The 13,472-nt window shown below is 36.8% G+C and overlaps 1 protein-coding gene across 1 annotated transcript in view; it reads left to right on the plus strand.

Annotated features, from left to right (window-relative positions):
* The window catches only part of CYP20A1 (cytochrome P450 family 20 subfamily A member 1), a 62,847-nt gene that overhangs the window by 31,361 nt on the left and 18,014 nt on the right, over positions 1-13,472 (plus strand). The window contains exons 7-9 of the mRNA XM_024563971.4: positions 2,131-2,246; positions 3,062-3,116; positions 9,425-9,545. Coding sequence (XP_024419739.2) covers positions 2,131-2,246; positions 3,062-3,116; positions 9,425-9,545 — 292 coding nt within the window. The remainder of the gene's footprint in view (positions 1-2,130; positions 2,247-3,061; positions 3,117-9,424; positions 9,546-13,472) is intronic.

The raw sequence follows: 13,472 nt of genomic DNA on the forward strand, positions 1-13,472 counted from the left end.
TTTAGAGATTGGGGAAGGGAGGGAGAAAGAGAAGGAGAGAAACATTCATTGGTTGCCTCTTGCACTCACCCAACCAGGGACATGGCCTGCAACCTAGGCATGTGCCCTGACTAGGAATTGAACCGTCAACTTTTCAGTTTGCAGGCCAGTACTCATTCTACTGAGCCACACCAGACAGGGCCCATTCTGATTATCTTGATGTATGCATTTAGACTAATTCCTTTAATAACAAATGTATTTCACAAAAATTGGTTCAATTACTATGAATGAAAATTAGTAATTTATTATTTTTGATTTTAAATAAAACTGTAAAACAAATCAAACAAAAATTCCTGCTTTCGTGGCAGCACATTCTAGTGGGAAGAGGCAGACAATAATCTAAATAAGTAAACTGAATAATATGTTAAAATATGAAAAGTGCTGTGGAGAAAATTAAATCAAGAGGGGGAGTAGGGGGTGCTAGAATTGGGGAGGTCACAGTTTTAAATAAGGTTATTAGAAATGGCCTCACCAAGATTAGGTGACTTTTGAGCGAATACTTCCAAGAGATAAGGCAACCAGTCAATGCAGAGCATGTGGATGTGCTCACGTCCAAAGGAGGAATATTCCATGTAGAGGAAAAGTAATTGCAAAGTCCTTGAGGTGGGATTCTCCCTGGTGTATTTGAAATATAACAGGGTATGGCTAGAGTAAAGTGAGTCAGAGAGGAATAGAAGGAGACGAGGCCAGAAAGATCGGGGAGAGGGACAGATTTTGTCTGGTTTATAGATCGTTGTATGAATAGGTTGTTACTATGAGATAGGAAGCCACTGGGAGGTTTTGAACAAAGCTATGATCTGAGTTATGTTTTCAAAGGATCACTGTGGCTGCTGTGATAGATCATAGGTGTCCAGAGCAGAAGTGGGAAGACTACTTACAGAGCCATTACAGTGAACCAAGCAAGAGAAATAATGTGGTATGGACTAGGTGACAGGCAACAGAAAATATAGAACGAAAAAAAAGTAGAGTAAAATAATTCTGTATTTTGAAGATAGAACCACCAACATTCGCTGACAGATTAGATGTGTGGTATAAGAGAGAATGAGGCCCAAGGTTCTATACCTGAGTAATTGGAAAATAAAGTTTTGGGGAAGTAATATGGGACAGACTAGGAAGATCCAATTTGGGGGAGACAGATTAGGAGTTCACTATTGGATATGTATGTTTAATATGCTTCAGACATCCAAGTGGAGATGCTGAGATGGTTATAAAATATATGAGTCTGGAGTTCAGGGGAAAGAGGTCCTGGCTGGACATAATAAACTTGGGAGTATTAACTACATAAAATGTATTTAAAGCCTTGAGACTGGTGGTCACCAATCTAATGAATGTAAGTAGAAAAAGAGAAGAGGTCCAAACACTGAGTCCTGACATTGGACCTTCTTCTATTGTGAAAAAATTCTAAAGGTGAGAGGGCATCAAGAAAGGATACTGCGAATGAACAGGTAGTAATGTGGGGGGAAAGTGGAGTCAGAAGTGTGGTCAGAGTGTGGGATTCTGGAAGCTAAATGAGAAAGTGTTTTCTGGAGAGTCAGTGATCAACATCATCAAATGCTGTAATAGGTCAAGTAAGATGGGGACTGAGAAATGATCTTTGGATAATTTTATTGATTGTTGGATATCAGTTATTTATTCTGTATCTTTTAAATTTCAGAAATTTACTTTTCTGCTTATTTCACATCTGTTTCTGTCCCTAAATGAGTGATGCCTGATTTCAGAGAAGAGTGAAGTTAAGAGCACAAAATTTAGAAGGAAGGTGGATAATATCAGGGGGGAGTTAATGTGTGTGGAGGCCTGTAAGGGCTGGTATTGTTCTACTTCTTGGCCTGGGTGGTGACATTATAGGTGTTTGCTTTACAATTAATTCTTAGACTGTGCATATATATATATGTCTTATGTACTTTTTTGTACATATGCAGAAGTTAGTAAAAAGAAGGAAAAGAAAGTACATGAGTTTAAACATAAATTTGCTTTTTGAAAAATTGTTGAAAATTTTATTCTGCAGTGGTAGCATTGTACAGAAATATTTTAAAAGTTTAATTTTTACACATGCTTATATTCTAAAATCTTTTTTTGTTTTTCTACTCTAAGCCCTTATGCAACTGGAATCTATTTTGAAGAAAATCATAAATGAACGAAAAGGAAGGAACTTCAGTCAATATATTTTCATTGACTCCTTAGTACAGGGGAACCTTAATGACCAACAGGTAAAATAATTGTTAAGTATTTATCAAATAAAAGATAATCACACATATATAGTGTGTTTTTTATTAATTTAACCCAAAATTCCTCCAAAATTCAATGGCTTTCTTTTCTTTAATGTACATTATTCATGAACAATGTGAATATTTAGTCTCCTGTTATTTAGCTCTTTGAAGCAGCTGTATATTATTTAGTATTTGGGTCAGCAAATATTGAGCCCAAATTCTCTGATCATAAAATAGGAGGACTTCTGTAAGTCTTTATGGACTAAGCTGCTCCGCCCGTGTGACGAGGCGTGGCAGCATGGCTTTTTCCAGTGTGTGTCTATTACCCCCAGCACACCACCGTGTGGTGTTGTCAGGCAAAGGACAGGAGTAAAACTGTTACTGCCACACCCTTTTATAGCAGGATTCCTCAGCCCCATTCTACACGTGAGAGTCTTTGTAGACAGAAGTGGTTTCCTGGTGTGGGTGTGAGTGCAGAAATTGAATCAGGCTCCAAGGACAGTGAGTGGCAGGCTCTTCTCCACTGTTCCTGAGGCTTCATTGCTGCACCAGGCCAAGCCAGAAAGAGAGGACTGAGCCAGTTTGCAAAAATGTATCATGAGTCAGTAATATTACTGATAAATATTTACCAAAGGAAAAAAGGCAATATAATATTTAGTTGGTGTTTACATTATATAGATTTTTTAAAGTGAAACTAAGAAATAATATACGTTTTTCCCTTTCCTTGACTCTTAATTCTATACTCTAGGTTATTTTAGTAGGGGATACAGGCCACCTTGCATTTCATACTTTCTAAACTTAATTTTGTTTTCTAGATCCTAGAAGACAGCATGATATTTTCTCTGGCCAGTTGCATAATAACTGCAAAATGTAAGTATAACTTGATTCCTTCTTGAGAAAGAGTATAAAATATAGTAAGGTAAAGCTATTCTGAAATAAAGGAAACACAGTTTGTAAGAACTCTTTATAATTTCCCTTCCCTCTTTTTTATTCTTGTTTGAAAGGCTTCATTCACACAGGTACCTTTTTCTTTTTTTAACCCCAGGTGTTCTATGTCACCTCTGAACATTGCCATAAAATTTTTGACACAATTTATGGATTGTGAATTCCAGTTAGTGCTTTTAAAATGAACTGCTATTGACACCTTTCCAACCGAGCAATGAGATTTTCAGTTGCCTGCTGAGACATTTCACTTTGACTCCAATTCAGTCCCTATTATTAAGGTCTACCAACAGAAGAGATAGGACACAGAGATCATGATTTAAAAGAACTCTTTTGTAGGTATTGAAGGTGATTTTTATTTAAAAATCTAAAATATGTGATATGTTTCTTAATTTCCTTACTGGTTTTTAGTTTAGCAGAGTTACCATTCATTCATACAGTACTTACAGAAATTGATGTGTATCTATAAAAATATACTAAAAAAATGCTAAAGGAAGTATTAAAACATCAGTTTAAAATCTAAAAAATTTATGTTCACTTGAAGGATTTCATTTACAAATATTTCTGTTGCAGGATATTTTCTTAAAAACAATAACTATGAATGTAAAATTTCCATAAATTTTTCTTGTTGTAAAATTTTTTTTGAAGACTTATTTATTTAATTTTAGAGGGAGGGGAAGGGAAGAAGAAAGAGAGGGAGAGAAACACCAATGTGCAAGAGATACATCGATCAGTTGCCTTTCACATGTCCCCAGCAGGGGACCTGGACCATAACCCAGGCATGTGCCCTGACTGGGAATCGAACCAGTGACCTTTCATTTCGCAGGCCAGTGCTCAACCCACTGAGCCACACCAGCCAGGGCTTATTGTAAAATTTTTGACAGAGATGTCCAGATATTATAAATTAAATGAAATTTCAGTAAACATGTGCCAAATATAATGTATTGAACCTTTTTAAAAAAATGCTTAACTTGTTTTAAAAGTTTATTACATGAAAATGTATTTTTGCTAAAGACCTTCAAAAAATCCAAATCAGTTGTGCTCTAGATAACACAAAAGATAACCGTTTTCCAAGGTTGAGTCAATATTTTAATCTAATTTGCTGTTTTCAGGGGAAATTTTCAGAGTAGTATTATTCTTTGCATATTGATTGGTTACTTTTTGTCATCCCTGAAGTTTTTGAGAGGTAAGATAGGTGGGAAACCTTAATTAAAATTCCTCCTCCACTGCTTATTAGCCTTGAACAAGGTACTTACCTCTGCATTTTCTCCTTTTCTAAAATAAGAATTTAGCTGAAGATAACCTCCATGGAATCTTCCAACAGTAAAATTATGTCTTGGTTTAGTAGTGTAATTAAAGAATGTTCAGTGGCTTAAAATAACAATTGAAAGCTACCCCCAGTTATACTTTATTTTTAATAGAGTTCTACAAAAGAACCAATGTTTGAGATTTTTCAAAATATATTTTATTGATTATGCTATTACAGTTGTTCCATTTCCCCCTCCCCCTTTATTCCCCCCTGCCCTGCACCCCCCTTCCACCAGCATTGCCCCTCTTAGTTCATGTCCATGGGTCCTACATATAAGTTCTTTGGTTTCTTCATTTCCTATACTATTCTTAACGTCCCCCTGTCTATTTTGTACCTATCATTTGTGCTTCCTATTCCCCTGTACCTTTCCCCCCATTATCCTCCCTCCTCTTCCTCTCTGATAACTCCCAATGTGATCTCCATTTCTGTAAATCTGTTCCTGTTCTAGTTTTTGGTATTTTTAGGTTTGTTTGTTGCTAGTTGTGAGTTTGTTGTCATTTTACTGTTCATAGTTTTGATCATCTTCTTTTTCTTAGATAAGTCCCTTTAACAGGCTTGGTGATGATGAACTCCTTTAACTTGACCTTATCTGGAAAGCACTTTACCTGCCCTTCCATTCTAAATGATAGCTTTGCTGGATAGAGTAGTCTTGGATGTAGGTCCTTGCCTTTCATCACTTTGAATACTTCTTTCCAGCCCCTTCTTGCCTGAAAGGTTTCTTTTGAGAAATCAGCTGATAGTTTTATGGGCACTCCTTTGTAGGTACCTGTCTCCTTTTCTCTTGCTACTTTTAAGATTCTCTCATTATTTTTAATCTTGGGTATGTAATTATGATGTGCCTTGGTGTGTTCCTCCTTGGATCCAACTTCTTTGGGACTCTATGAGCTTCCTGGACTTCCTGGAAGTCTGTTTCCTTTGCCAGATTAGGGAAGTTCTCCTTCCTTATGTTTTCAAATAAGTTTTCAATTTCTTGCTCTTCCTCTTCTCCTTCTGGCACCCCTATGATTCGGATGTTGTAACATGTAAAGTTGTCCTGGAGGTTCCTAAGCCTCTTCTCATTTTTTTGAATTCTTGTTTCTTCATTCTGTTCTGGTTGTTTATTTCTTCCTTCTGCTCCAAACCGTTGATTTGAGTCCTGGTTTCCTTCCTGTCACTGTTGGTTCCCTGTACATTTTCCTTTATTTCACTTTTCATAGCCTTCACTTCTTCCTCTATTTTGTGACTGTACTCAACCATTTCTGTGAGCATCCTGATTACCAGAGTTTTGAACTGTGCATCTGATAGGTTGGCTATCTTTTCGTTGCTTTGTTGTATTTTTTCTGGAGCTTTGATCTTTTCTTTCATTTGGGCCATATTTTTTTGTCTGGGCACACCTATTATGTTGTAAGTGGTGGAGCCTTAGATATTTGGCAGGGTGGGGCCACCCATGTTGCTGCGTTGTGGCGCTGTATGTGGGGGAGGGGTCTGAGAGGGAACAATGCTGCTTGCTTGGCTCTTGGCTGGCTTTCGGTCACTTCTCCTGCTACCCATTAGCAAACTGGGCCCTTCTGGTGCTGATTCCCAGATGGGTGGTTTTGTGTACATTCTAGGATCCTGTGAGTCTCTCAAACGAACTCTCCTGTGAGACTGGGAGTCTGTCCCTCTGCTGCAACTCCCACAGGTCTTTAGTGCCAGAGGTTTTGAGGCTTTATTTCCCCCACACTAGAACCCTGAGCTGCACAGTCTGTCTTGCTCCCATGTTGTTCCTCCCAGTTATCTACCTGCAAATGTGGGACCTCCCAGTCTGCCAGCCATTACCTTGCTCGTTCAGTCTGCTAGCTACTGCCTTGCTGCACATTCTCTCCACCCTGGCTGCCCGTCTCCACCCCTCCTACCTGTATGAATGAATGTTTCTTCTTTAACTCCTCGGTTGTTGGACCTCCATACAGTTTGATTTTCTGGCAGTTCTGGTTATTTTTTGTTTTTAAATTTGTTGTTGTCCTTCGTTTGGTCATTCAAGGAGGCAAAGTGTATCTACCTATGCCTCCATCTTGATTGGAAGTTCCCAGTGTTTGAGATTATTAAGCTTACTGTTCATTAATTTTAAGTGATTATTTGGTCAAGCAGGTATACAAGTGCCTACTGTATTCAAATCTCTGTGCTCCATCTTTCAGTATTGTATACATTGCATATATATACATTTGTACACTCTCTGTACGAGTTTTCCTGTCACTTGTTTTTTTTTCTTTTTTAAATCATTTTTTTCAGTTAAAGTTGACATACATTATTATATTAGTTTCAGGTATACATCCCAGTGATTAGACATTACCTAACTTACTAAGTGATTGTTTTGATAAATCTTACACCCATCTGATACCATACATAGTTATTAGGATATTATTGACTATATTTCCTATGTTGTTCTTTACATCCCCCATGACTATTCTGAAACAACCAATTGTTGTTCTTAATCCCTTCTACTTTTTCATCTATCCCCCAACCCCTCTTCCTTTTGGCAGTTGTCAAAATGTTCTCTATCTGTGAGTCTGTTTCTGTTTTACTTGTTCATTTAACAAAAATTCTGCAGTTCACTCAAAAGCCATAATAAAGAAACATGTAGGGAAAAGTGCAGGACAGGTAGTTACTCATCATGTGCCTTTTTTGAACTCTAGATGTCAGTAAATTATCAAAATAATTGAGGACCAGGAGCTATTGATTGTATTAATAGTATTTAGTGCAGACAGTGAATTATATGTTTAGGAATTGGATAATGTGTGAGTTAGGCAAAGAGTAAAAAAATTTAACTTTGAGCCCTGAATGGTGTGGCTCAATGGATTGAGTGCCGGACTACAAAACAAAGGGTCTCTGGTTCGATTCCCAGTCAGGGCACATGCGTGGGTTGCAGGCCAGGTCCCCAGTAGGGGATGCATGAGAAGCAACCACACATTGATGTTTCTGTCCTCTTTCTCCTTCCCTTCCTCTCTCTCTAAAAATAAATAAATAAATATTTAAAAATATCCTATCTGTGAAATTGTCAAGAAAGAAAAAAATATTAACTTTGGGACAAATTTATGTCAACCCTTATTAGCTCAGGAAAGACATTATAAGCAGAGGTAGAAATTAGTAAACATACTTTTAAAAGTACTTGACATAGAAAAACTAGCTGCAGATAGTCATCTCAAGCATAATCTAGGGAAAGAGGTACTACTGTATTTTGCCATGTATAATGTGCTCACGTATATACTGTGCACCCATAATTTTGGCCCAAAGTTTCAGGAAAAAATCTTTTGTTTTAATTTTATTTTAAAGATTAGAGGGATGGGGAGGAAATGCAGACAATTGTAACTGAATAAAATTTTTTTTTAAGATTATATTTATTTATTTATTTTTTTTAGAGAGAGGGGAAGGGAGGGAGAAAGAGAGGGACAGAAACATCAGTGTGTAGTTAACTCTCACACTCCCCCTATTGAGGAGCTGGCCTGCAACCCAGACATATGCCCTGACTGGGAATCGAAACAGAGACCCTTTTGTTTGCACGCTTGCACTCAATCCACTGAGCCATACCAGCCAGAGCTTGTTTTAATTTTAATGCAATTATTTATCATATTCATAAATAAAACTGATTATCGTATTTCAGGGTATTATTTTGCATATAAATATCGTTATTGCTTTCTAGAGTTACATTTTTAACATATAAGCATAAATAAAAGAATTAAAAACATTTATATTGATATGGAATTTGTACTACCCATGTATAATGTGCATCCTTATTTTTCCCTCAAAAATTTGGGCCAAAAAGGGCGCATGATACATGGCAAAATATGGTATATATCTGGATGATTTAATTCTTTGAATAGTTGCAATTCCAGTGGATTACTAAGGATTACTGAAGGATTACTAACTACTCTATTTTCCTTATTTTAAGCTCATCGTGTAATTTTCTTACCTTTCCATTTCCATAGTGAATATAATCCATAAGCAATTTTAAACAAAAGTAAACCATAAGCTGGTGACTTTCTAATTTTGGTATTTATCAAAATAAAGGTGGTATTTGTTATAAGTACAGATGCTTGGATCCTAACCTAAACCTAATAAATCAGAATCTCTGGATGTGAGGTTGTTCCATCAACCAACTTCCAGGTGATTTTTGAGAACCACTGTCCTAAGCAATAACCAGTTCCAGTCCTTGAGCCAGTGTATCTACCATTACAAGCAAAACTGTAAAACATTGATTTGCAGGTGAATCTCCTGCTACTTTGATTTCTATGAATCATTTCCTTAGGGCTCCTCAGTGAATTGATAAATCAGGTTGAGTGAACTAGACAATCCATCAAAGTTACCAACATTTAACATTCCCCCAGATGTGAAGTATATTTATTATCATTACTATTTTACCCAGGTATAATGCATTAAGTGGCTTCATTAACTTGTCATTTTAAGAAAAATCTTCGAGCCCTGGCCAGGTGGCTCAGTTGGTTGGAGTGCTGTCCTGTACACCAAAAGGTTGTGATTTGATCCTCGGTCAGGGCACATACTTAGGTTGAGGGTTGATCCCTGGTTGGGCTGTGTATGGGAGGCAATTGATCAATGTTTTTCTCTCACATCAATGTTTCTCTCTTCCTTCCTCTCTCTGTAAAAAATATGAACATATCCTCATGTGAGGATTAAGAAAGAGAGAGGAAGAGCAAGGGAAGGGGGGGAGGGATAGAGAAATCAAGGAAGGAAGGAATCTTCCAGACTGTACCATCTCTTTTGGGGGGTATTCTGTAAATATTTTTGTTCTCTTCAATGAAATACAAATCCTGTGAACAACTTTGTTTTATTTTTTGGTAGCATTTATCTTCTGTATCAGAAAAAAGGGAAAAAGAAAACATAAGTTTTTTTCTTGTTCTGTATCCAAACTATGAATTAGCTATTTTCATTGTTATTAATATAAACTTTCACTTAGTGTGCACCTGGGCAATCTGTTTTTTAACCACCTCTGAAGAAGTGCAGAAAAAACTATATGAAGAGATAGATCAAGTTTTTGGGAAGGGTCCCGTTACCCCAGAGAAAATTGAGAAGCTCAGGTAAGAATACAAGGAAAGGAAGAGGAAATCATTAAAAGGTAAATTTGAACTGGTTTGACTATGTAATTTAAAGCTAATGCTAATATCTAGGAAAGCTATACATCTATATAGGACTTAAAACATTTACATAAGATTTTAATAGATAACTTAATTTACTTTTTAGAACCATATGGTAGTTCTGGGAAAGCTTTACATTAGCCTGTATAAAACAGTATCAGTGATGCCACATAAGTAGAACATTTATACCTTGTTGGTGGGAATGGAAAGTGGTATAGTCCTGTAGGAAAACAGTGTGGCAGGAACGTATCAAGTTAAACATACACTTACCATATGAAATTCTATTCCCAGCAATTCTATTCCTAGACATTCACCCAAGAGAAATAAAAAAAATGGCCACACAAACCTGTATACAGATGTTCACAGCAATATTATTTCTAATAGTAAAAAACTGGAAGCAGTCCAGGTGTTTATCAACTGGTGAATAAACAAATTGTGTTATAGTAATAAAAAAGTAACAATATTTTAAAGTTTGGCTGGGGTGGGGTAGAGAGGTGCAGAGAAAATGCAGACAACTGTAATTGAACAACAATAAAATAATTTAAAAATTGGAAAAAATGCCCCATATGAATACATTATTTTTATGATTAAATAAAATGAATTAAATTTTGAAAAAAAAAATAAATAAAAGTAAGTCTGGGCCCTGGCCTGGTAGTTCAGTTGATTAGAGGAAGGGTCACCAGCCCCCAGGCCATGAGCAAAGCTCGCCTGAGCTCGGCCTCCTGTCTCCCCCCACCTCCCACCCCATCTTCTACGAAACTGGTCCCTGGTGCCAAAAAGGTAGAGGTCTACTGGATTAGAGCATTTTTCCGATATGCCAAAATTCATAGGTTCAATCTGGTCAGGGCACTTACAAGAATCAACCAATGAATGCATAAATAAGTGGAACAATAAATCAGTGTTTCTCTCTCTTTCTCCCTTCCTCTCTCTCTCTGAAATAATAAATTTAAAAAAGGAAGTCTAAATGTTTCACTTGTCAAACATCTAATTTCTAAAGCAGAGAAATTGATTGTTGGGATACTTTACTGTCTTAGACTGATGAGAAGTTTAGATAAAGTAAAACCTAATGTTGCCTTTTCAGGCTAATGTTTGACAGTATGAGAAGTGGATTCCATCAGATTAAGAACAGCCTGACAGATACTATGTCAGTAAGCTTTTGTCCTTCTGAGGACACAGCATTGAAGTTAACCGAACCTTGCATCAGTGATAAGTCTTGGTCATCGAGGTGGCCACTGTCTTGGGCTGGCCTCTGCAGATAATTCTCACCCTCTGCATGAGTCATGGACTGCATTTCTTTACTGGGTTTTATTACTATGAAGAAAAATTTATTTCTACCACATGATTTGACATTAAAAATTAGAGCCCTGGCTGTGTAGCTCAGCTGGTTAGAGCGTCATCTAGATACACCAAGGTTGCAGGTTTGATCCCCAGTCAAGGCACAAACAAGCAGCAACCAATGAATGTGTAAATAAGTGAAACAACAAATCGATGTTTCTCTCTCTCCCCCTCACCCTCTCTGTCTAAAATTAATCAATAAAAATATTTTTTAATTAAAATTAAACATTTTTTTTTTAAAGAACCAAAGCCACAATAAAAAACCCCATTGTGTTGTGTATCTATCATTTTTATGCTCGGGACCTGTTTTACTGTTTTTGGAACTATTACAAGACTTCTGATAAACATGCTGAATGTTGAGGAAACAGACTCTTGGCAAATGTGGAAAACCAGTTACAGAAAACATCTGTGCCAGAGCTCGAGAAACATCGGGAGGCACAGAGAAGCTTGTCCTCTCCCTTCTCTAACTGCCAAAAACATAGATGGAGGAGTTGCCTTGAAGAAATATATGACTTCCATTGTTGTCTTTATTTTTATATTTCTAGGCAAAAGACCATAAAATAATACTTTTCAGTTAAATCTACTTATAATGTTGAGAACAACATAGAATTACTTTTCTTAACTGATGTAAGGAAAGTAATATTTTTAAAATAAAAAATAAAGTAGTATCAACACACACAACAGCATGGAAAATCTCATGGAAAATAAAGATTGCCTACACTATGATTTCATTTAGATGAAATTATAGAAAAGGCAAAACTGTTGTGATGGAAAGTGGATCAGTGCCTCTCTGGGGCAAGGAATGTGGAGGGGGTCAAGTGCAAAGGGGCACGAGTAAAGGTTTGGGATGAGGGAATGTTCTTGTTCTATGCCTTGCTTGTAGTTGTGGTTACACAATTGTATGTAATTACTAAAATTTATCAAAATATACAGCTAAAATAAGAGAATTTGTAAAGATTTCACATATATGTTAAATCAGAAACTAACATAATACTACTGTATGTCAACTATAATTGGAAACTAAAAAATTATTTTGAAATACAGATGACTTTTTAAAGATTTTATTTATTTTTAGAGAGAGGGGAAGGACGGGAGAAAGAGAGGGAGAGAAACATCAATGTGTGGTTGCCTCTTGCATGCCCCCTAACTGTGGACCTGGCCCGCAACCCAGGCACATGCCCTGACTGGGAATCGAACCAGTGACTCTTTGGTTCACAGGCTGGCACTCAATCCACTGAGCCACACCAGCCAGGGCTAAAATATAGATGACTTTTTATATGTAAGTAGTATTTGAAAAGAGTTTTTAAAATAGCAGCTGTGACTACTTAGCAAATTGGAGTCTCAGACTGGGTAACAAGCAGCCCCAGTTTGGAGCATCTTTCAACTGTAGAAATGAAGATAGGGATATAGCCATTGGCAAAAACTTGAAGCCATGGGTTTCACGGGGAGGCTTCTGTTGCAAATTTTTCAAAATGTTGGAAGTGTTGTTTATTATATTAATATAACTACCTTTAATTTTAAAGTAATACATAGTTCTTTGAAATTTTTATAATGCAGAATTGTATGAAGTAGAAGGTGTAGAAGGTACATTATTTGGTCTTCAAAAAAAATTTTTTAATGCACACCCAAGAATGTGTGTATTGATTTTAGAGAAAGAGGAAGCGAGAGAAAGAGAGAGAGAAAGATCAATGTGAGAAAGAGAAATTGATCAGTTGCCTCCCCTATGCACCCTGACCAGGGATCAAACCCACAACCTAGATATGTGCCCTGACCAGGGATCGATCCCACAACCTTTTGGTGTACAGACAATGTTCCAACCAAATGAGCCACCCGGCCAGAGCAGAAGGTACATTATTTGTACATGTACCCTTAGGGATGAAAATTGTTAACTATTTTACTACTTTTCCAGATTTTTTCTGGGCATATACACAAAAATTTTTTCTGGGCATAAACAAAAATTTTCAAAACATTAACAAATAAATATGTAACATATCTTTCCTGTAAATTCCATTTTTTCTCTAAGTATTTTATGGACAGAATTCTTGTGTGTAATAACTCTACCACAACCAGTCAATGATCTAGTTCTGTTGATTCTACTTTCTAAACAACTTTTAGTCGGAAGTTTATTTTAGTTCTTTCCGTTGTGCCAATTTTATTCAGACCACAATCAGCTTGTCTGGGATATTTCAACAGTTTTGCATCTTGCTCCCTTCCAATCCATTCTCCAAATTGCTACTGGAGCCTGTTACTGCACACTGTAATCACTTCGGGTGCTTTAAAAATACAGATAACCTGGGAGCAATCCCAAACCAACAATTTCTAGCATCAGGGGTTTTCAAAAGCTGCCCAGATGATTCTAATATGTAGCCAAAGTTGAGAATCTCTGTGCTGGAGTAATCTTTATATATCTGGGAGTCACATCTGATTAGATGACTTCCCAATTTAAAATCCTTCAGTGACTTCTGGTTGCCATTAAGATAAAATTTAAGCTAACATAGCTTATGAGGCATTTCAACAGCTAAGCTTTGCATTCCT

Source organism: Desmodus rotundus, chromosome 2 (assembly GCF_022682495.2).
Source record: "Desmodus rotundus isolate HL8 chromosome 2, HLdesRot8A.1, whole genome shotgun sequence".
NCBI lineage: Eukaryota > Metazoa > Chordata > Mammalia > Chiroptera > Phyllostomidae > Desmodus > Desmodus rotundus.